We start from the raw sequence: 25,409 nt of genomic DNA, 5'->3' as shown, positions 1-25,409 counted from the left end.
AAACCCAGTATGTTTGAAATAAATGATTCATATTGCAGAGGCTGTTATTGGTGTTCTGCACTTAACTGGCTGGGCTAGACAGAAAGCAGGACCGATACGTACTCTAAACTGCTCGTACGGGTTTCGTGTGTCATTGGTCCGATCGACAATTCACTGCTCTCTAATAGGCGGCATCGTCATTTTATATATTAAACAGGGCACACAGGCCACAAGATATAACAGGAACAAATAATTTTGTAATATAATTTTAGAACTCAAGATGAAATGGAAAACAACGAGTACGTGTATCTGCCCTAATGATACTGATTTTGAACTATGTCACTCACATAGATTGTATTTCCGAAAACATTTCTATCACATACTGATATCAGTTGACGAAACAGTGAAAACCCAAGAGAGGGAGAGATAGAGCATAATCAACATTATTATCGTTCTGGTTATTCAGTTGTAAACATTTATTCATTCTATTAATTCCCACTAATTCACACCTTTCCTATTTTATGTCTTTTGGTAGAAAGAAACACAGGTACGTTATAATTTATACAAGCAAGTAAAAGTGCAAAAGCTCCACAAAATCGTATTTAACAGATATATTAGAGGATTATCGCGCTACAAGCGCTAACCTAACCAAACACCTATGCTCTTCAACATGCAGGTTACGCATTATTGTAAAAATGCTTATAATATATAGTAGGATCCACGAAAAGTAAAAGGAACTTGTTGTAGGCAGAGAATTTCATATTATACTGAACATTTAACATTGAATAAGGAGATTATCATTAACCGATCTTAACTGTGAATGAAAATCGTCCTCGTAAAATAAAACAATAATTTTCACAGAACTGTGTGAAATACACATAAAAATATACACATACCGATAAATAATTAACTAATCCAAGATGTTTAAATTCTTCTTGTAAATACACTCTTAACATTATGTCATCTGTTGAATGTACAACTATATTGAAAAACTGCATACAAGATACCTGAAAAATAAAAAGGAAAGAAATAATTATTACATCAAAATAATTGGGATGAAATAAGAAATAATATTTTCAAAATATGATTTTATATATGAAGAAATTGATTTACTTAAAATATATTTTGCCCCCAAGTGCCCTGGTACGGCTGAGAGTAGGGAGAGTCAGCTCTCCCTCTCGAAATGCTCTCACATGGCCACGCGCATATAGCCTCTGCCACACAAGTCCTACTCCCTGCCTTCTCGCACCACAGGTGTTGTTTACAAAATTGAGAGGATGAAAAGCGAATGTTCGGGGCTTTAGACGGGTTGGTGGACATGGAGAGTCCACCTAGGGAAGTTGGAAAACCCTGATTCCAAACCAATGGTGCACATGGGCTCCAGTATCCTGAGGCAACAAATGACGTATGAATCAATTGTTGGTCACCGGCTACCATGGGACTGCATCTCCTCACGATGCTCCACTGCCTTGTGGATCAGATCTTTAGGTCGAAGTCTCCGGGTGTGCCCCTTAAGAAACCACCTGCTTCGGTCTGGGCACCTGGGCAGCATCATAGCCCCCACACAAATCAAATGAGATTTGTGTGGCGCATATATATCTGGGTGCCCCCTTGTATCAATATTTATGTGTTCAAATAAATAAATAAAGTGTTTACGCAAAGACTAATGAATCTAACTGATTGCTCTATTTCATTTAAAAGGAAAAATGAGTTCATACTTATGACATGTTAATCGAATGTCAGGTGATTTAATCACAAATCCAATACTCTACAATACTGTCAGTGTGACAAAAAGAATTTATTACTTACAAATGTTTTCAATAAATGTTATTAAAAAGGAAAAGATTTAGATGAATAGATTCAGTCAGTCAGTCACAACGTAGGACCAGGCACATATATGCATCGGTCCAAGTTGCCATACCTCGTTAGCACAACAAGATGAACACAGGATTCATAGAAGTAGTCAATTTAGTGGTGGTAATATATAAAAGATAGGTTGTATATAAGGATATATTATAGGAAGGAAGAAAATTATGAAACAATTTTAATCTCAAGGTTTAAGAGAAGATAAAGAGTGTATACACCTACGCCATTGTGATCGATTCTGAGTCATGTCACCTAGAGTCTCCAACTATTGGTTAAGATAGCCGCGCGGACCCCACCCAAGTAGTCTGCATCTGCCAACATGGCTCAGACTAGAAGTTAGTGACTTCAAGCACAGATGCTACGTTTTGGTTTGGTCGCCCCTAACTTTCTTCCAACCATCCCCAATACTAGTCAGTATAGCGCGTCGTGGTAAATGTAAACAATTTAAATATAAGAGTAAAGATACCAACACAATGAATCATAATGTGAAAATTATTGGAAACTCAGTTTTGTTATTTACATAGATAACTATGATTTTTGTTTGTTTAAAATTTACCGTACAACAAACCAATGATAAATGTCAAAGTACAATTGAGTCCCCGCTTTTTCTTAAAAATTCTATGCTATGTCCATGTGCTTCTAATGTCTTTCTGAGAATTCTAACCCTCCCCCACTTACATCGATAGCATATTTTCAGACAATAAACAATGGGTTATCGGATGTCAAGAAGTTAAATTAATGAATATGAAAAATATTTTTTTAACAGTTGGAAAACCCTGATTGCAAACTAATCATGTACGTGGGCTCTAAAATCCTAAGGGGAAAAAACAAAGTATGGGGCTACTTTGGTCATTGTGAATGAACCTTTCGATATCGTTTTACTGTCTAGTGGATTAGACTGTTAAATGAGAGGTTCATTAATGACCTCCTTAGAAAGAACCACTACATCATATGGTTATAATTACAATGAAAAAATAAGAAGAGTTTTTGAAACGTAAGAAATATTTAATCGCTAAATTAACTTCAGCTACTGTGAACGAAATCCATTAGAAAACTTATGTTTATTTTATTTATTTAAACACATACATATTGGTACTAAAGGGCACCAGATACATATGCGTCACACTGTGTGAGGGTTGTGATACTGTCCGGGTGCCCAGACTGAAGCAGGTGGTTTTCATGGGGGGTCACACCCCGAGCCTTTGACCTAAAGGTCTAACCCACAAGGCAGTGGAGCATCGTGAGGAGATGCAGTCCCATGGTAGCCGGTGACCAACAATTGATTCATACGTCATTTGTTGCCTCAGGATACTGGAGCCCATGTGCACCATTGGTTTGGAATCAGGGTTTTCCAACTTCCCTAGGTGGACTCTCCATGTCCACCAACCCGTCTAAAGCCCCGAACATTCGCTTTTCGTCCTCTCAATTTTGTAAACAACACCTGTGGTGCGAGAAGGCAGGGAGTAGGACTTGTGTGGCAGAGGCTATATGCGCGTGGCCATGTGAGAGCATTTCGAGAGGGAGAGCTGACTCTCCCTACTCTCAGCCGTACCAGGGCATTTGGGGGCAGAAAGCTTATGTAATATAATTACTGTGATCAGAAATTGTTCGAGGGAGATAAAGAAAAAAAAAGGAAATATTTGTGTAAACTATAATATGATGAAAGGGATTTACTACTAAAATCCTTTTATGTAATTAATGTGTACTTTACATTATAGTGTGTATGAAATGCGAATTGTTCCGAATGTAATCAAAGTTGCACCAATGAAGTTAGACAAATAGAATATTAATTAGACGATAATGCTTGAAAATTTTCTATGGTGAGTAATAAATTAACCGCCCAAAAAGAATAACAAAATAATAACTAAAACTTTATACAATTACAATCTTTAAAAAAACTAATCTTTTTTCTTTTAAATATGCTAAACAGTATTCAATGTAATTGGTTTGAGTCATATTTATAAACCTTAGAAACATACAAAAACACATAAAATCACGTACACCCGCCTACACACATTTCGAATCGAAAATCCTTTTGTTTCATTGGAGTTGATATTGGTTATTTGGATTGAATAAGGCATGAACTACTGTTTGATTACTTCGATGATTTAAATGTGAAAATAAATAGCTGGAAGGGAATTTAGATGTTGATAAGCCATATGGTCTAAATATATTAGACACTAACTTTGTAGCCGCCTCTTAATCCCCGAAATTCCTCCACTAATAAACCTCTAACAGAAAACAGAGGGCGGAGAAATGTAGAGGCTTTATTTGAAGGGTCAGATCACTTACAAAAAACAAAGGTGTTTATGGGACTACCTTGAGACGTTAAAAGCACCGAGAAAAGATGTAACAAACAGTAACACATTTAGTAATTGCACAGACAAATTAGATAAAGCGTAATCAGTAATCTAGACTTTTCTTCAAAATCTCTAATTGACCAAAGTTATTTTCAGAAAGTTTTCCTGGCTTTTAGGGAATTTTTCAAGAGATTATCGACGATCCTCAAGAGAATTTCAATAACAAATGAGAAAGATAGTTGAACTCAAAGAGATAGCTTCATATTTTGAAAGACTTCACAAATGGTATGATATATCTGAAGCTTACGAATTCACTAGTAGCGAACGGAACAAAGACACGTGACCAGAGACCGATAACTAGCTATACTGACGCGACCCAGTCCCAGCTAACTAGAGTAAGAAGTCCAAGTTGGAGCGGGGAAGTTATATTCCGTAGCAGCCAGAAGCACAGCAATCCAATAAGGGAAAAAGTCAAGCGTATTTATACAGCAACAAAATGTCCTTGAGTATCGTTAATAAATAGCACACACAAAGAAACAATGGGCCAATAGCGTTTAAGATAGTTACAAGTGGGAAATATGGTGTGAAGGTAAAAAGAGCACGTTTGGCGCGAAAACAGCTAAATTCAAATTTCCAAAATAAAATCACAAAATTCAGCCACTTATCAAGTAAGTTCTGGGGATTTGGCATCCCCAACACCTCCCCCTTTTAATAACGCACATTTTTCGGGTCCACTTGCATTCCGACTGTCTTTCGCCGTTGGCGCAGTGACCATCTTCGGGACCGTAGGTCGACCCTTTGTGTTCCTTCATGCGTTGGGACTGCCGGCAGATTAAATGTATCCAATAGTACGTCCAGCGGAATCTTTACTTCGGTCGATGGGCGCGCTGGCGTTAACCGCTTGCGTAGTTGATTTCGATGTCTGGTCCACCTGTCCGCTCCCACCTCAACCTCGTACATGACTTCTCCTACCCGTCTAACGACACGTGCTTCGATCCAAGGATCACGATTTGCTCTGTAATCCCGAGCGAATACTGGGCATCCAACGTTGTACGTGGGTAGCTTCCGGGACGTGGTTTGTACTGATGGTGGTGTGGGTTTCGGCAGCATCAAGTTGTGGATGGTCCTCAACCGTCTTCCCATGAGGATCTCTGCGGGGGACTTCTGCTCCGGCAGCGTGTCGTTGGGGGTCGTTCTGTAGGCGAATAGAAAATTCTGCAGTGTTTCCACTGGCGTCCCCTCCCCTTTTGACTTAATTAGAGCCCTCTTGAACGTATCCACGAACCTTTCCGCTTGCCCATTCGATTGTGGGTGATAAGGTGGGGCGCGAAGATGCCTGATGGTTAGGCGTTCGCAGAACTCTTGGAACTGCGCCGAGGTGAACTGCGAACCGTTGTCGGATACAATCACTTCCGGTAATCCGTTTCGTGCGAACAACTCAGTCAGATGTTTCAGAGTCTGGGTGGTCGTTGGTGGAGTGACGGGAACAATCTCCGGCCATTTTGAGAAGGCGTCGACCACGACAAGATAAGTGGTTCCGTTGACTGGACCGGCAAAGTCGATATGTATCCTAGACCAGGGATGCTCAGGCTGTGGCCATGGAACCGGCGGCACCTTCGTATTGGACTTTGCAGCTTGTTGACACTGAGAACATTTGTTTACTAGATCCACGATATGCTGGTCCATGAGGGGCCAGTAAGCATAGCTTCTGGCGATGGATTTCATACGCTTTATGCCTGGATGACCAATGTGGAATTGCTTCAGCACTCTCGGTCGTAGGGATTGTGGCACCACTACTCTATCTCCAAACATCAAGCATTCATTTACGACACATAATGAGTCACGACGATGGTAAAGCTGCTTCATGTCACCGTCAAGTTCAGTTGATGGCCAGCCATTAGTGACGTACTTCATCGTTTTCTTAATGATGGGGTCGTTTCTGGAAGCAGTTTGTATCTCAGTTTCTGAGACTGGCAAAGCACGAACAGCAGTTGTTAGGTAGCATTGCGCGTGGTCTTCTGTCGAAAGAGAAGCAATAACAGCATCTTCGTCGGTCGTAGAGTGTTCGCTGATGAGTCGTGACAATGCGTCTGCTTGACCAAAATGTTGGGTCCGTCGATACTGAATGTCAAAATCGTAACCCAAGAGGATCAAGGCCCATCGTTGGAGACGGTTTGCAGAGTGGGCCGGGACGCCAGACTTCGAACCAAAAATCGCAAGGAGAGGCTTGTGATCAGTTAGCAGAGTAAATCTCCGACCATAGAGAAACTTGTGAAAACGACGCACTGCGAAGACTAGGGCAAGAGCCTCCTTCTCTATCTGGCCATACTTCTTTTCTGCTGGGGTTAATGTTCGGGATGCATGCCTGATGGCTTTCTCCGTCGCGTCGGGGAACTGGTGTGAAATGACAGCACCGAGCCCAAAGGCTGAAGCGTCTGCGGCCACGATGATTGGCAAAGACGGGTCGTAGTGCGTTAATAGTAGTTCTGAACTAATAATTGTCTTTAGCTTACAAAAGGCATTTTCACACTCCTTTGTCCAGTTCCAGCTGATATCCTTATTCAGGAGATAATTCAGTGGGGAGCGTATATCATGCATCGATGGAACGAAGGCTGAGTAATAACTAACCAATCCCAGGAATGATCGGAGAGTAGAGATATTGGTAGGTGTGGGCATAGTTCTTATAGCTCGAATGTTCTCGGAATCTGGTCTGTGGCCTGCAGCATCGAAGATGAACCCCAAATACTTCACGGATTTCAAGAAAAGCTGGCACTTTTCCGGACGTAACCGGAACCCGTTGTCGCTGACGCGTTGGAGCACGGCTGTTGTGCGTTCTCGTAGCTGTTCCGACGTTGTGGCAACAATGAGAATGTCATCGAGATAAGTTGCGACCCCCGGGATACCTGATAGAATGGTATCCATTAGCTGCTGGAAAATAGATGGGGCGGTCTTGACACCAAACGGCAGTCGATTATATTGGAACAGGCCACGATGAGTATTAATAGTGAGTAGCTCTCTTGATTCTTCAGCAACTTCTACTTGTAGGTAGGCATCAGCAAGATCCAACTTCGCAAAGAACTTTCCGCCATTCAGCATAGTGAACAAATCTGCCGGGACTGGCAGCGGGTAGTGATGCTGTTCTAGGGCTGCGTTGAGACCTGTGGAAAAATCTGCACATATTCGGATTGTACCATTAGCCTTCTTGATAACAACAATGGGTGCTGCCCATGCGGAATAAGAGACAGGAGTAATAACTCCTTCACGTTGAAGGCGATTAAGTTCTTCCACAACTTTCTGTAATGCAGCATATGGTACTGGTCTCTTCGGACGAAAAACAGGTTTGACCCCAGGTTTCAATCGAAGCGTTGCTTTCATGGCTGAGCAGCGACCCAAAACAGGCTGAAAGACGGTCGAAAACTTCGTAACTAGTTCCTTTGAATAGGCTTCCGGGTCATGGGGTTGCTTTACTAGTTGATACACAGTGTTTAACGGGACGTCTGCTAAATGCAGTTGGTCAAACCAATCTAATCCAAGTAAATTAAGATCACCCGGTGCAATGTAACATACCCCAGTGAACGTCGAATCGCGGAAAGACACTTCACAATGTAGTTGACCTAACAAACGTAAGTAACTACCGCATGCTGTACGAGGCTTTTGTGTTGTTGTCGCCATACGTGGTCTGCCCATTTTAATCCAAGATTTTTGTGAAAGAATTGTCACGTCCGATGCTATGTCTATTTGTAATCTAAATGGGTGCCCGTTAATATTAATGGTAATAAATTTTCTCTCACCTGGGGTTGAGTTCTGACAGGATGCTACAAGACTCAACGAATTCGTGCACGAACTGGGAGCAGACTTTCTAGTACTTCTGGGGCGATTCGGCTTTTTATTTTGGCAAAACCCATCTTTGTGGCCCACAGCTTTACACTTCCTGCAACGATGTTGTTTGTACGGGCAGCTTCGAACATAATGCCATGCACCACAGTGCCAGCATGGAGCAGGAGGATTCGTCTTTGCTTGTTGAACTGAGTTAGAGTGAGACGAACTAGGTATAGCTGGGGCGGGTTTAACAGGTTTCGTTTGTTGTTGGACTACATGTACTTCACGGCGATCAGAAACACCACGTTGAACCATGGTAGTGTCATGCTGCAGATTAACTAGACGTTGATATTCGTTAGCAATATCATTTAGAGTCAGCTTAGGGTCTTGATCCAATCGACTGAGCAACCGTGTTCTAATGTCACGGAACTTTTGCGATTGGAGGCTGCAGATGAGAATGAGGGCTTTAAACTGATCTTCAGTTAGCGACTTCAACCGAAAGCGTTCGCATTCGCGGTTGACAATGCCCACATGCGTCAGAAAATCGGTGTCTTCGTTCATAGTCAGCTTCAAACACCTGTAGCGTGTGTTGAACAGTGAGGAATTATCTCCGAACTGTTGGCTCAATGACTGGACAGTGTCTGAAAATGAGCGGTCGCGTGGGTTTAGAGGCAAAATCAGGTTACAATATTTATCAAGTTCACTAGGACCCAGCTTTCGAAGCAGCAAACGGACTTTCCAAGCATCATCTTGATTGGCAAAATCAAATTTGAATAAATCTTCATAACGTCGAAACCACATATCAAACGTAACATTAGATTCAGGATCGTAATGAAACTCAGAAATACTGCTGGCAATACCATCAACTGAAGGTGCAGTAGTGGTAGGATTGGAACTGCTTGGTTGGTTATTGGTCGTAATTCTTGTTTCTGTTAGCATCTGGATAAGTTTCATCTGCTGTTCGAGGAATAATTCCAATTTTGAAGGATCCATATTAGCACCAGCCTCGTCGCCAATTGATATATCTGAAGCTTACGAATTCACTAGTAGCGAACGGAACAAAGACACGTGACCAGAGACCGATAACTAGCTATACTGACGCGACCCAGTCCCAGCTAACTAGAGTAAGAAGTCCAAGTTGGAGCGGGGAAGTTATATTCCGTAGCAGCCAGAAGCACAGCAATCCAATAAGGGAAAAAGTCAAGCGTATTTATACAGCAACAAAATGTCCTTGAGTATCGTTAATAAATAGCACACACAAAGAAACAATGGGCCAATAGCGTTTAAGATAGTTACAAGTGGGAAATATGGTGTGAAGGTAAAAAGAGCACGTTTGGCGCGAAAACAGCTAAATTCAAATTTCCAAAATAAAATTACAAAATTCAGCCACTTATCAAGTAAGTTCTGGGGATTTGGCATCCCCAACATGGTATAACTTGTACATATAGGGTTACATCTACCACCGTTTTAGGTGTCGTAATGATGAATTATTGAACTGAAACCTGACTATTTATACTTTACAGTTTACATCACGGACCAATCACAGTTAAACAACCATTGAAAACCATGAGGCACTAGACAATTGTTTAGGCTTAGAATGCGACTTCTTAGCAGTGAGCATCTACTACTCGATTGAAAATCAAACCCAGAACTTTTAAGTCTTGCAGTAGGCGCTTAGCCTATAAAGTACTAAGTTAGAATCCCATAGTTTATATTTATGGCATATATTGATTTGTAACAATAAAACTGAGCTAAATAATGAATGAATAAATGAGAAAATAATCTAACGTTCATATCTTGACAAAATGATTTTAGTACCAACCAAATGTATACTAATAATTAATCTTATTAGAGGAACATAAATATATAAACTATTACCAGTCTGTGGATAGAAAGAAAAGTATAGTCAATTAAACGGCACACAGATGGGATATCGGAAAGCTTAATGTGTTATTACATTTCTTAATAGAAAACAGGATATAATGAAGTGAACTAAATAGAAATAAACGCTCCAAAAATAATAGTAAAAAACAAACAACTGGGGATTCAAAAGATATCAGTGAAACATTATTGCCCAGAAACCTATAGGAGATGACACAGAATATTACATTACCTTCCAATAACCGTTAGATTACTCGGAATAAGAATGTTGAAAAACGATAATTCTCTACAATAAAGTTAAGCATAAACTCGATATTTGTAAAAAACTATGATTAACGTGATAAGTATGTTCAGCATTCCTATCGGTAAGAAGCTTCCATAATCCCATAAAAATAAATGTGGTTATTGTGTGTTGACAGTTAATATACGAAGGCTGCACAACATGGAAAGAAGTAAAGATTTTATTGACAATTCTGTTATTGTGTGCCATCAAGACACTAAGTGACAACTGACCCAAAAATTTTATAAATTACATAAGTACGTGCATTTTTCACAATTTTCTTAGACGACAATCGAACTTTTCAATTCTTGACACCAGACTGATGCAAAGATACCAAACAAAAAATAATACACAAATATCATTAAGCACTCGTTTATTAAAATATATAAAACTATCCTCTAAATTTAATTCACTTACTATTGTTTGTTTGAACCTTCCCATTAATGATGTTTAGGACTACAACTGGTCAGTCTCTTATTGGCCATATGTGCATACTGTGCGTATTGCCTCGATATAGCCTTAATTCACAAACATTGTAAGCGAAAATGGATAGTAGCTAGCAGTGGAATTCAGGACGCGCGTTTTGTCCTATTTGGGACTCGTCAGTTGGATGTACCTGCATCTCAGAGTTGATGTTCACTCTGAGACTCAAACTCAGTACCTTTCGCAACTGGCTATCAGGACTCAGTAGCTGGGTGGATAACGCGATGGCGTTTGAAGCGAACGGTACTGGGTTAGAGTCTCAAAATGAACATCAACTCTGAGATGCAGGTACATTCGGCTGACGAGTCCCAAATAGGGCGAAACGCGCGTCCTGGATTCCACTGCCATCCACTATCCATCTTTGCTATCCTCTAAATTATTTTAAAACACTCAGCACATTAAGAAATGATAAGATAATTAAATATATTTATGACCATTTACACTTACCATAAAATCCATATTATAATCTGAAGATTCAGATTCATGTGTGAAAAAATAATGTATTAAATATTCAAAACGTGTAGATTCCCCAACTTCCTTTTTAAAATTATCAAATGCATTTAATACACGTTCATGTCCACCGGTGATTAGGCAAACAACCGTTAAAAGTTCAAGTACTAAAGTTTTTGTCCTAAAAATAAAAACAAAACGATGATAACAATAAGATTCTTTTTTTTAAAAAAAAAAGAAGAAAAACCCGCGAATAAAAATCAACGTCTATGGAAGCCCACCATTATTATTAGTGTTATTATCGTTAATACAAGAAGTATCGGTAAAGACCAACTATAAGTTAACTCTCATACATTATCATCGATTTTGTTTGAGAATTTGAGATTAGCAGCTCGGTATGATTGTCAAAAAAGGAAAAGAAAAGACAAACACTCTCTGCCGTTTAAACAATAAAAAACACAGGAGCTAACAAAGTGGTGAAATCGATTTTAGAGGGAATTGATGTTGCCTAATTATTAACGAAGTGATGATTGGTGAAATGGAAACTTTCAAAGCTAATGCCAAATAAGCCCCACCAAAACTGTCATCTGACATAAATATACAAATACCGTAAGAAATCTATAGAATTAGAAAGAACACTACATTTCATAAATTATTTTACAATCAGGACCTTCACTTACAGTCCCAGTATCAATGTCGTCTGGCATTTACAATATAGGAAGCTTTGCGATTATCACTAATTGATCACTCAGTAGTAAACAATGCCATCTTGTTTATTACTTAACTTTGATTGGAATGCAGTTGAACAGGTCCTAGTAGAGTTACTAATCTAAAGGACTCGGCATGGCAATCAGCTATTTCTGATGTTAGGGGACTGGAGACGTTCATCGAGAATCTCTAAACTCACGTTCTGCGTTAGTTACCACTCATAGGCGAAGAGTTATCGAAATTTCGAGAGAACTGACACAGCCATAGAAATCGAGTCAGCATCCAAAAGTACCACAGTCAGAGACACTATCACTGGACTATTCGGATAGCACTGGTTATGTTTCTTTTTAAATCAGTATGGAAATGTGCGACAGATATTTGTATAAATATGAGTCATCGATAACAGAATCATTGAAATATATCACAAACAAACTTCAGTTGTTGAAAGAATCGTCGGACATGTTCGCATAAACAAATGGACACTATTACCCAGAATGAACGCAGGTATCATCATATAACATTGATAAATATAGCTAAAAACTTAGTTATTCTCGTCACATTCTTGTCAAGCGTTAGATTTGAGTAATGTAGTTTAGGTCAACCGCAACAGTAATAAAACATTTTCTTAAACTTACAAGAACATTTACAGACTAAACTTTTATACTAATGAAATAAGCAGACATTTGATGCTAATCGACAGAATGAATATATTTGCAAATGATTTTAACCTAACAAATGATCATTTAATATTTCTAAAGTCATTAAACTTACTGGTAGCTTGGATGAAGGAGGCATAGAGCAATAACATTTACGGCATGAGGATGTTCAAATACCATTGAACAACCACGCTAGAAAAATAAGACGAATACACATTTATACAGCAAAGGCAATTTACTTTAAGTAGTAATTACGGTGATATATATATATATAATGCATAGAAATGTATATTTTACATCCAAAAATGCAACTTGATTCAATCCGTCAAAAGAATGTGTTGACTACTAAGAATATAAATAGAAAGAACAAAGACGGCGAAAACAGAGTATATTACCTAACAAATATATATGGGGAGCATTAGTGTGTATGAATATAGTGTCCGCTTTAAGAATCACAGTTTAATAATAATAATTTACAATTTCTTGATATTGTTCCAAAAAAGGAATGTACATCAAATTTTGACGCCAAGACAAAGTTAATACTTGTCTTTAAAGAGAGATGGCTATCGAAATGAATCAATAAGAAAAAGAAAGGTGAATAAAGCTGCTCCATTTGGTTTGTGTGGGTAAAAATTATGAACATTGCGACGCAAATATAGAGAGCTTTCTAATAACACTCTGGTCGAAAATCATTAACATAATTTCATTGGTCTTACAAGTAGCTACTTTCTTCAAGGTTAAGTAATAGTGTATCATCAGTGAAATCTAACTGGTTTGAGAGAATAATTGTAAAACTTAGTCAAGTAATTTTGAATGTTGATGAAATAAGAGAATGTATAAATGAATTATAATTAAAAAACGATCAAAATACTGCCGTAATAAACAACAATTCGAACCCTAAAACCTTTTTTTTCTTAGCCTATTAGTTAAAATCCCACATCAAAAAAATTATCTTGTATAGTAACAAACCTGATTATTAAGTAATGCACGAAAGCATCTGACACCTTGATGAAGACTATCCCTGATTGAATCAGATATATTTCGGACATGAATAGGCGAAAAAGAAATGCGATCATGTTTTTTCTTTCTTAAACTAGAGCACCATAAACCAGATCCAACTTTATCACTTTCATTAATATTATCGCACAGATCAGTTATAGAAACTGCTTGATCCGAACTAAGTGAACCTAGAAGAGCGGAACGTTGTTGTTGAATGGCATCCACGGTAGGGCGGAAATCAGTTCTATAATTAAATTAATAGAAATAATGTTAGCACGAATAGGTGTGAATATATGCCAGTTAATTAATTAGAACAAGCATATTTTCAAATTAGAGTCATTAAAATGGCATGCAAACAATTAGTCGCCTCAGATAGAGTAGAGGAAATAAACCAGAAACAGGAATCAAGCTACGAAAAGCGATGAAACGTTACTGTTCATCCAAATTATAATCAAAGCATAATAATTATATGATAAAAACCCATGCGTTTTAAAGACGTTCTGAAAAAGAAAAACAATCAACCTACACTCTTTGTTTGGCGACTAATGACGAAGTAATAAGACATGCGTCTTGTCATATTCTGAACTGATGTTAGATTTACCTATATCTTATAAAATACCAGTATTCTCACTGACATTAAGAGCTAATGCCTACATTTTTACAGGTATATTATGCTATTCTAAGGGTTTTATGGATAACAACATGTGTACTTGAAGTTGTTAGTGCTGAATTTGAATTTATGTAGAGATTGTAATATTTACGGAAATGTTACAATCTCTACATAAATTCAAATTGTAATATTTACGGAAATGGCCCCGACGTGCAATGTTTCATGGTGTAGGAGTAGGTTGGAAGAAAGCTAGGGGTGGCCAGACCAAAACGTGGCACAAATGCATGAAGTCATTGACAAGTGGACTGAGCCATGTTGGTAAGTGTAGACTACCTGGTTGGGATCCGCGAGATGATAGCAACCGATGGTTAGAGACCTTGAATGACATGGCTCAAAATCGTTTGCAATGGCGAAGGTGTATCCACTCTTTGTGTTCTGACAAATTCTAATTTCCTAAATTCTTCATGTCTCTATGCTTTTTCTCTTCCCAAATTTATTTCACTGTATTATACTCCTTCAATAACATCTTCAAACCCTAATCTTTCATATAATGCTTATACTCTTACTACTTCTACCACTATGCGATGTGAATCGATAATTGCATCTCTGTGCTAATGTGGTATGGCAACTCGAACTGATGTACGTACGTACGAAGTTCTACGTTGTGAGTGACTGACTGATTTACGGAAATGTGAGCAGGCCTAATAGTTAGGTGGGACCGAATGTTTGTCCTGAATTTCATCGTTATCGGTGAAAACAAACTACATTCAAATTATCCTATATGATGGCTTGGGTCAGTTAAATAAGATCAAGTAATTTCAATAATCCAACCGACGATCAAAAATACGAGCATTCTAACTCCACATCAACAAATAAAATGATAAAAATCACTGCATAATCATGTATTTATAATAGTAGACTATTAGTTAACAGCACATATCATTTCATCAACAAAAAAGCGCACATTGACAATGATTCAGTCTAAAGTTGTGTAGATAAATGAAAATTCTTAGTCAAAACCCATGCATTATGTAACTTACGACAAAACAGAACATTTTCTAAACCTTTTTAAACTGTTTAGTCATAGATTTGAAATGAATTAAAATTTCAGCTTACCTCATAACCATATGTATTACTCTAGACACATAATTCACTAATGCCTCCAAACCCTCTTGATCGAGAAAATCATAAACCCAACTAAAAGTGAATGCATACAACTCTGCCACTTTTTCTAGAAACTTACGCTACATTATTTGTTCGCAAGGATATTTCTGTGGCTAAAAGAATTTCTTTTGCTTGCTGAGCATCACCTTTACGAGGATTCTAAAAAAAGAAACTTTGTTAGCGAAAATAATCAAACCTTTGTCAATGTTGACCGCCCGACACGTAAGCCCTTAATCAAGCTAACATAATGAAAAGCGGAAAACTTTGGGTTTTTTACAGCCTAAAGTATGATTTCAACAAAACATTACACAGGCGTTTACATAATTTTCCAATAATTGACGTTTCTGATCATCAGGTAGCTGTTCAATACCCTTGGCTTTATCTGGATCAACATCTAATGACTGTATAAAATTTGCCCATTGATCCTCATATTTTGGGGTGTTTTCATAGTTCATGGTTTAACCAATATGTAGATGCATTCGAGTTTAAAGCGAAGAACTCGTTTCAACAGCTAACAAACATGAAAAGTTTAACAAGCATTACAACACTGATAATAAAATTTAAAAAGCTGTCATTATACAAACGAAAATGTTACAAAGAACGTTTTCGAGAAATATTTACCAAGAAAAGTTAACAAATAATTATAAAGTATTCTATATTTATCTAAACTTTATCTACATGTTAGAACGAAGATACTTTTCAACTCACATTGTCAACATCTAGCAGAAAAGATCGTTTAAAAACTCTGAACATGAGAAAACATAGAACGATATACAATGTGACATCATCTCAAGCTATCTCATACTCTGAAAGTACATTAAGATCCAGTCAATATGAAGTAAGGATAGTGAAATGGAAAGAGAGAAGACAAGAGATCGTCAGTAATATAGTTGCATGATGGTTGATCGTTTGACTAAGATGAACCTAACAACAATAAACTGTGTTACCTAATCTTGAACGTTTACTACCTATTAACTCATGGATCTTGGGGTTAATAGCCTGCAATTTTAAACAGGATGCTGGCAGACTTGGTTAATGAGATTCCTACAGTATCAAACACTAAGGGAGACACTGATTAATTAGAAGCGGTTTATGAATGAAACACATTGTTGCGCCAGGTATTTGTCCCAGGTCCTGCACTACTTATGAATGACAGCTACGAAATTATGACCAATTATGGGTAGTAACATGGATATTTTTGTACTCAATGTGAAACGACAGAAGATACAACACTTCAGTTTCCTATGCTTTTTCAGTAAAAGTAGACGATAATAAATGTGTAACCAAGCTACTGAGCCCAACGTGTCATCAAGAAACAATCAACATCAGACACAAATATTAGGTACAGGCGAATTATACTGATAGCCTTAAGTTAATAACCGGAGTAAAGATAACATCCCAATTATTTTGAGTGGAGTGATAGCGTGTCATTATGTCAATATGAACCAAGTGGAAATAGGCAAATTGGGTTCTTTAAATTTGAAAGCAATATATAGTTGAAGAAAAAGTGGGGTGTAGATGGTGACTAGGTCAAATTATATGACATAACTGCTTTTAAAGCAAATTGTGTCAAAGTACTTTATATCGTTTGTTGACTAATCAAGAGTTTGGTGAAGCTATATAATATTCTCCCTTTCTTACTATCACTATGAATCACAGCCCTACGTTCGTCAGGCTTGTAAACAGGAGGGTGATAAGACATTATATTATAGCTGCTGTCATTTCATGTCAAAAAATCTGACCGCAGTTAGTAAATTCAACTCAAAACTCCAGTTTAACTCTATGCTTAACCCTAAACTTACTGCACTGACTGATGTCAGTTGGTGACGAGAACTCTGTGGGGTGATAAACCTGAATCAAAATCTAAGCATGTATTTGTTTATTTAAACCTGACCTTCCTTAATTAAGGGGGATAATTTAAATTATAAGAGTTGTTCATTATGATTAAAACTGTAATGCCACTATTCATTTATTGCTATGTATTTCCAATTGTCCAATAACCAGGAAGTGTTTCTCAATAGGCTGATAATTCGCCTAAGGTCAACATTATATTATACTGTGGCACAATATTCTAAAAAGACATTTTTTCAAGCACCATAACTTTTACATAAGGATGCAAAACGCTTAAAAGAGTAATCTATAAATGCATCAAAAAGATAAATGAATGAACAATAAGTGTTTCCCTGGACGTGAGATACATAAAGATTCCTCAGGTTAACGTACCAAAACACAACATACAAGATTCAGAGACCTAGGTCATCCACGCCCTTTTAAAAAATACCTGTCAATAAGATAAAATCGTTGACTTGTTTAAACAAATTATTCGTCTAATGTCTTGAAAGTAGAAAATAACAGACAATCTTCGTGAGTGATTTCAAACTGACATCAATGTTTAATAGTATATAAAATCTCCTCAATTTTCTAGATTTATATCATACCTAATAACCATTATCATGCGAATTTGTACAATGACTTTGTGAAATAGCATACGGCTAGTCTGATTTCAATTAACTAAAACGTGACACAACATAATCTATAATTAAAGGAAATTAGATTATCTGGTATACACAGGTATGGACAATTAAGTAAACTTATGTTACTTTGCTACTAAGCGTGTAGAGGGCTTACTGAGATTAACTTCCGCGATAATTAACTTTATACAAGGTATTGAAATCAGAATGTCAAAACCAGTTTCGAAACACAGTTATCTGTTCAGTCAGTGGTATTTCACATTTTTCATACATTTGTAGTGTACAGTACTGACACGCAATTACATGATTCATCCTAGATTTCGAATAGAACCTAACGACTAAAACAGCATGTGACATTGAGTTATTTTGCCTTCGGGATAACACTGTTATCTGCATGAGAAGTTATGACCTTCAAAACACATACATGTCTTTCTGTGACCTTACATTTCAGTGTTTATGTGCCTTGTGTGTGTTTGTCTACCAAGCACTGTTTTATGCAATGACCGTCTCTTTGTCATATTACCTCTCACCTACTTCGAGCTATATTGACGCTTGTAATTGTTATCATGTAGAGTAGACATGTCTGCCTTCTTCGGTCTGCTTCTCCGCTTTGTTGCTCTGTCTTTGGCAGCGAATGAATGGAAAATGAATATCCAGAACTCGTTCGTGTACCTGACTTCTTTTGTTCCGGTGTTCTCTAAAGGGAACAAAATCGTTAAATACATACAGGGAAAACCGATATGTACATTTCTTTGACATAATCATACAGTCGAATCAAAGTCACATCAGCAGGCCACTAAATATTTCTACTCTGCCACGTCAAAGAACATAGCAGTTTGTCCAAGAAGCAAAAGAAAACTTAAAAGACGAGTAATGGGGTATAATTTTGCAGTAGCAAATTTACCACATTAACACTAAAATCACGCAGTTTCATAACTACCTCAGTCATGTCAGTAATGCTAAATTAGGGGTCGCTTACAATTCAGTATGTTGAGAAAGAAATTTCACCGATATATGAGTTATTGTGCTAAAATTATCCAGCTGGAATAAAATCTCACTTCTGAATGAACGGCGCAGCGTTAAGCTGAAAGGAAGTCTTTTTATCAGTACAAAATTTGCGGAAGACGGGCATATTATAAATCTTATAGATAATCTTATTTGCACACATTCTTCAGAAACCTGAGATGGATATTGATTATTTTATACGGTCGATTGGAAGTGGTTACCTAGAATGCTGCTGTTGCATACAATCCATTTAACCGTGTATATTTAGTATTCTTCTGGAAAATTCAGTCGACTGAGCTACGTTTCGCCCGCCAAAAATGTTAAAACTCCTTCTCTATTGAAGTACTTCAGCTGCTTAGAAAGCTATTTGTATTGAGAAGTGATTTACCATAAAGTGTGCAGGCACGTAGAAGAATCTGTTTAGGGCTCTATATTTTTACAAAAATTTTGAAGTTATGTACAAAGTTGGAGATGTATGTGAAAAAAATACCTCAAAAGTATCAGTCCCTTTCTTACTGTACATCCCTAGTTCTATTCTCAGTGCTCAGAGATGGAACTTTGCGACTTTTTTGTGTCCATTTTCTCTGTGAATGCACTTCACCAGACTATCTGCTGAGGAACTATGCAGCGTATCTTAAACAGTTTCGGTCATCACTAAGGCTACATTAAACAAAACCCTGAACTCAGATTCATGTGAAACGCATGTTACATTGGTTAAAGCATGGTATTAGTAGGACAGAATAAATTTTATGATCCATTTGAACCTTCGTGGTACGCTTTCGAGTAGCCATATTATTTGATAACACAGAGATTAATCCTTCGAGTATTTTTCTCCAAAAATTCCTGAAACTTATCATTCAATGTAACAACGATACTCTCAGCTCACCCTTAGTTCTACGGTTGATGTGAGAAGCTGACTGAATTCTGTGAGACGAATATACAGACTAACTAAGTGGGTATCATATGCGGTTTCGAGTTGAAATGTACAAGTCCCTATCTAAGTTATTTCCAGTCTAGAAACCAAGTAAGGGAGGTCAATGAGGTCAACAACCCCATCCCTTACGAAACAGCATTCTTTCAGATGTAGACCAGGGTTTGAGTAAATTTGGGGGATTCCAAACCACTACCGTGAAAATACGACAAATATTCTAGTTTAATAACTAGCGACCAGTAGTACCTTCTATATTCGATCGTTCCTGGCCAAAGGAAATCAGAAGTCAGACGAGAAGAGGTAGGAGAGATATATTTGATACGTTACCAATATATCGAGAGGCGTTCGTTATTAGCTGACTATGGAAACGTAGGAGCAGTGTCCCACGCCGAGTTGAAACGTGATCTGGTATGGATGCATGACTGAAAGCCTTCAGTTAAACAAGTCCACTTAAACAACGTGGTCAGCATCCAATGTCGAACACTTAATGAGCTATTGATTTTGGGGACTTATTTACAGCTACAGATCACTCCCCCCTAGTGAGGTAGTGATGCCCCTAAGACGTGACCAGCCAGAAGTTTAAACCCAACGAGTTTGTCGTTGGTAAACACTCTTCTGATAGCTTGCTTCGTTTAGCAGCGTCTGGTCGTCTTTCCTTAAACTAAGGGACCATGAGGTACAACATAACAATAAAGAAATGAAATACAATGTCGAACACTTAATGAGCTATTGATTTTGGGGAATTATTCACAGCCACAACCGTATAGCAAGCTTTCAGAAGAGTGTTTGCTAAAGCTTAGCTCTATATGTTTGCACTTCTGGCTGACCACATCTCAAGGTCATCATAGCCAACTTGAAGTAAAGTGAACTGCAGCAGCAAATGATCCTCTAGTATAAATGATTATGTAGGTTTTCGTTAATGGTGCTGATCTCATTATTTTAGCTGTAATCAACATAGGTGAAGGCGCTTTACCTCACATTAGTACCAGATCACGAATGGGTACGTTGTGTTACGCATCCTTCTCAATTAATAACCAGCTTGAATCAAACCCTTACAAAATATCAGCATCTTCCCAGTTATCGCTCCAAACTCATTTATCTTTGGCTTCTGATTCGACTGGATCGGTATCTCTCAATTATAAAGGTTTTACGTACAAAATCATTGGCAGACCCCAAATGTCCGTTGCATCTTCACCCTTTCACAGCCGGTTGTTAACTTCTATTCACTTCCTCTCACAAATATTCAAACTCTGAACAATATTGGTGTCTGAATGTGGCATTTTGTCTTCAGAAGGTGGAATTTTATCTTCGATTTTTAGTTAAGCGTAAAAGATATTTCACTAAACATATCGTTGAACATGAACTATGTGCTGCCACAATACGCGTTATCAGGACTTATTATGGGTAGATTTACCGAAACTGGACGTACATGCATCGGAAAATGGAATGTTGATCTAAACAAGACCGATCGTTTCCATGCTGGGACTCCACTGACTTTCCTTATTGTAGTTTAAACAAAGCCAAGTAGATAATGATATTTATGTTGTCCTTGTTGATGTCATAATATTTTTGCTAATGAGTAAACCAAATCACTTCGTTCTATTAAGAGTCGCTATCTGTTAGAGTCAAAATCGCAGTCTAAGTTAATAACTCAAACATTAAAGTTAGGCTGTGACTTCCTGGGCTGCCTCACTCTGAACTGGTCACAAGAAAAATTTACTTCTATAGCACATTTGGAGAATAGACAGAACATTAGTATGTACATGGTTTATTTAGTTACAAGGAGAATAAAAGTGTTACATACACAAGAGGTTGTCAGCTGTTTCGTACCTCAGTTCCTTTCCCTAGACTGACGAATCCGTGTTAGTCATCCTTGATCAACAAACAATCTTTTGAGGCAGGGTTGCTTTCATCTTGATAGAGAAGTTAATCGGTGTTTACTGTTACATAACTGACCATACATTTTCACACACAAGATATTATTTTTGTCAGCACGTACAACTCTAGTCTTTGTATTTCTTGTCACGAAATTCTTCTGGAGGTGAAATTATACCCTTACAGTATAGACTATAATACTGACAACTAACGCAAACATTTTCGAAGTCAAAGCAGTGTATGTGAAAATTCTCTGTTCCTAACATTGGACTCAATAAAACCATCGAGTTTTACGATTATTTACCCTACTTACTTGTTTCAATTTACCATTCATATATATGAAACTCGTATTTTGTTAAGCCCTATTCGTATCTATTCTTTTTACTTTATACGATCTGGAGATACCTGAATAGTGATAAATTTACCAACCGCGATCAACCTCACGTTAGCCTGATTAATTGATCTGATGTAGTTTGTGGGGAGTAGTGTAACGTCGTGTACTATATTACACCTACATAGTTTATTCTAGTTTCTGGACAAGCCAATTCACCTATAATGTTATGAGTCATATTTTGATCTTGTTAATTATTCGCTTAATGACCTTGACTATATTTTTTATATGAGCGCATGTGTATGCACATTTCGCATCTTATTCATCGCATGTCTGTCATTCATTTTTGTCTGACTATAAATGTTGATTAATGCTTGCTCATAGCGAGTTAGCTTCCCAGCCATCTCCATTGCGCATGATTTTTGCTTCGTTCGCTTCATCACTCTGATTCTCTGGCCAAATCAATGACTGTAGAAAATATATGTATCCTAATTCCATTCTCGTATTTGACTTATTTAACTCCGTTGTTCACCAACGCGGAATAAAGTCATTTATTATATACGAGTATAGACAGAATCAGATTTAGGCCACTACAAGTTTAATTTATTCCATTACAACCAGCACATATCGTCATCTATCAAAAGTCGTTTGCTTCCCTGCTCGCTTCCCATCCTTTTTGCTGAACATCATGTAAATATGACAATCAATATAATGTCATTTCCCATCCATTTCACATTTCAAACCAAACGCGTACATCAGACAAGGTCACAGTTGTATCAATCACCATATCCTACACGTTACAACAATAGTTTTGCCAAGTGTATGGATATAGCATATAGCTAGTATAATTTTGAAAGCCTTGTGCCCAATTAAATTTGAGTTTAGTAAGATATTCCTTAGTCACGAATATTTCCAAGAGTAGAGACTCCCAACAATCAAAAGGTTACACGAGTTGTGATTGGAAGATATAATTTGGTACACAAATACGATTTGTAAATTCGAATGCGATACACAAGCAAAATGAAAACTGAAATAAATGATCAGGAATATCGTCAATCATCCATGATGCATACAAACACTGCAAATGTATGGTACTTAATTGTTCATTACAATATACAACACAAGGCTACTGCAATGTTTTCAGACATTTCTCATGCGAGTTTCCATATATTTACTATTGTGGCAATTTTAATTAACCCTCCATAATAGCTTGTATGAGTAAGGATATGTTGTGTCGTTCTACTCAGTTTGAATTAGTGCATACAAACTGTACCAGGGACAATCATAAGTAATCTGTTTCTTCGGAATCGCGAACCGAAACCTAGGCAGAGAACCAATTAGTGTCTAGCTATAGTCCGTCTACAGCTTTTTCAGAACCTAAAACGCTAAAAGATACCAATTACATGCAGTATTCGTAACAAATCCACCTTTTACACGATTTGGAGCTTTATGTGTCAGTCTGGGCAGCAAGCCATAATAAACAAACACAAATTCAAGTAGTTGTTAATTTAAGGGAACACCACATTATCCAGTATGTGCATTACATCATGGCTCTTGATATCTTACCTATTTCTCAAAAAGGTTTGTACTCTTCTTTTCATTCTGCCTTCATTGCTGCCTGAATAGTGCTGTTTCGGGTGTTACACTAACGGTCAACACTCAGCACGTGAAACACTATCGATGAACGTTTCCCACAGTTGGTGAGACCAAAACCAACAAATGATTGTACAGTATATGATGTAATAGTTACCAGTCGCGAGCCACAATCATTTGGACGGAAAACATTCATCTATAGCAATTAAGTCTAGAGAGCGTCTGTAAATTAATAATGATAAAAACAGAATTGGTATCTCTAATCAATATGCATCTATCGTCTTCTGATTCTATCACGATACACGTATACAATGGTAAACTGAAAGTGGTGCGAACGGATCTAACCAAAATGGAATTATGAGCCCGTAAATCGAATTTCTGTACAAAGAAACACAAGAATGGTACCAATATTACAAACCCGCTGACATTTGCAGTGACGTAAGCTAAATTACTTTTCATGGTATAAATAAATAAATTCGGTTTGTTATAAAAACACTGACTTTAGATTAATGCCTAAATTATTATTTCTTCTTACAAACCAGTATTATTTTTATCTCATCTTATTCTATGGAAACTACTGTACTTTAGTCCGTTCCTTACTAAACTGGTTTTATACGAGAAAGAAAAACGTTGTTGGTCATTTACTCTATTTGACTGTTGAAACATACTTTTAGAAAGTTTTGGTTTAAAACTGTATGAGGCAGGGTTTAGGGAGGAGTTCATAGCACAATACCCTTCAAATGAAATTTCGATAACTACAGTCTAAGTGTGGTCAGTATCGGATTGAAGATGCCACGGGTATTTGGAGTTTGACAGCGCTTTAACCAGTAATACCTTTTACTATGAATCGTACCCACCTCGTGAAATCAAAAGTCAGAAGCGGGGAGGTTCGAAGATATATTTGATAGGCTATCAATATATCATGGACCGACTGATCTACACTGGCTAGAGACTGCAAGGGATGTTGATCACAACCTTCCCACTCGCGATCTGGGCGGATGCGTGACCGAGCGCCTTCAGCTAGGTGAGTCCATTAAAACTAATGTGGTCAGCATCCAATGTCGAATACTTACAGAGCTATTGATTTTGGGGATTTACTTACCGTAACAAGATAAAGAACCATATTGAGAATAATGGACTATGCTATTTCGGAATATTTTGATGATTACTTTGAAAGTCTAAACCAAACGAGAAATCATCCTACAGCTTCATAAACGGGTAAGAGAAATGAGAATCATCAAAATAAAGGAGACAGTGATCTGATTTATATTAAAAATAAGAAAGAAATATATGATTGTAACGACTAGGTGCAGTAATGGCTTGTGTAATTGTGATAATTTGAAGTATTTGAATTATAATATCAACTAGTAATCCCAGGAATAACACAGTTTAATCAAGAAGCATTAGATGAGCACGAATGAATTTACTGTATTTGGAATTCAAAATCATAACAGTCATCAATACAAAGAAATCATTGATTCATATAAACACCACAGTATTGCGAAATAAGAGGCTTCCTAATAAAGGACATAGTGGGGATTTTCAAAAAAAAGGGATATAGCACACAGTTTATCATAGGACACTAAGTTGGGTTGTTGCCGATTGACTGACAAATATTACGCAAGGACCAATAGGTTACTAGGACGTTTTGTATAGGCAATAGCTCCTAAGTACATGAGGTTTTATTCTGTCTGTACAAAACTACGTTGTATCATCCCACGAAAACTCGTGTTTAAAGCACGAAAAGTAAACACAAAACCAACAAAACTTCGTTAGCATACAAACTTCACTTAACTATAAAACACATATTTCGTTTCAACATTATTTAAACTATAATATCAATCCACCCAGTTCCTTCTGTCTTAATAATCTTTATTTTAATTTCACTGGATGACTTCTCGATCTCTAAAACGTTGGATTAAACATATTCATTCACATAAATCTCTTCGTCTCATCACAGTTAAAACACCTAAACGTAAATTAAACAAAATCATTATTTTTGTGCTCA

The 25,409-nt window shown here is 37.4% G+C and overlaps 2 protein-coding genes across 2 annotated transcripts in view; both read right to left on the bottom strand.

The window, feature by feature from the left end:
* The window catches only part of Smp_144430 (formin-like), a gene marked incomplete at its 5' end in the record, with an annotated part of 63,257 nt that extends 47,607 nt beyond the window's left edge, over positions 1-15,650 (bottom strand). Inside the window, 8 exons of the mRNA XM_018791198.1 lie at positions 876-986; positions 11,056-11,239; positions 12,538-12,614; positions 13,392-13,665; positions 15,148-15,228; positions 15,275-15,354; positions 15,392-15,475; positions 15,516-15,650. Coding sequence (XP_018647344.1) covers positions 876-986; positions 11,056-11,239; positions 12,538-12,614; positions 13,392-13,665; positions 15,148-15,228; positions 15,275-15,354; positions 15,392-15,475; positions 15,516-15,650 — 1,026 coding nt within the window. The remainder of the gene's footprint in view (positions 1-875; positions 987-11,055; positions 11,240-12,537; positions 12,615-13,391; positions 13,666-15,147; positions 15,229-15,274; positions 15,355-15,391; positions 15,476-15,515) is intronic.
* Positions 15,651-22,092: 6,442 nt separating this feature from the next.
* Smp_205170 (unnamed protein product) lies at positions 22,093-22,248 on the bottom strand (the record flags this gene model as incomplete). The annotated part of the gene is made up of 1 exon (XM_018791187.1): positions 22,093-22,248. The coding sequence occupies one exon, from the start codon at positions 22,246-22,248 to the stop codon at positions 22,093-22,095; it is 156 nt and encodes a 51-aa protein (XP_018647343.1).
* Between the last annotated feature and the right edge of the window lie 3,161 nt (positions 22,249-25,409).

Source organism: Schistosoma mansoni (assembly GCF_000237925.1).
Source record: "Schistosoma mansoni, WGS project CABG00000000 data, supercontig 0237, strain Puerto Rico, whole genome shotgun sequence".
NCBI classification, from domain to species: Eukaryota; Metazoa; Platyhelminthes; class Trematoda; order Strigeidida; family Schistosomatidae; genus Schistosoma; species Schistosoma mansoni.
Note: the sequence above shows the minus strand (reverse complement) of the source record. Positions and strands in the feature narration are given on the sequence as shown.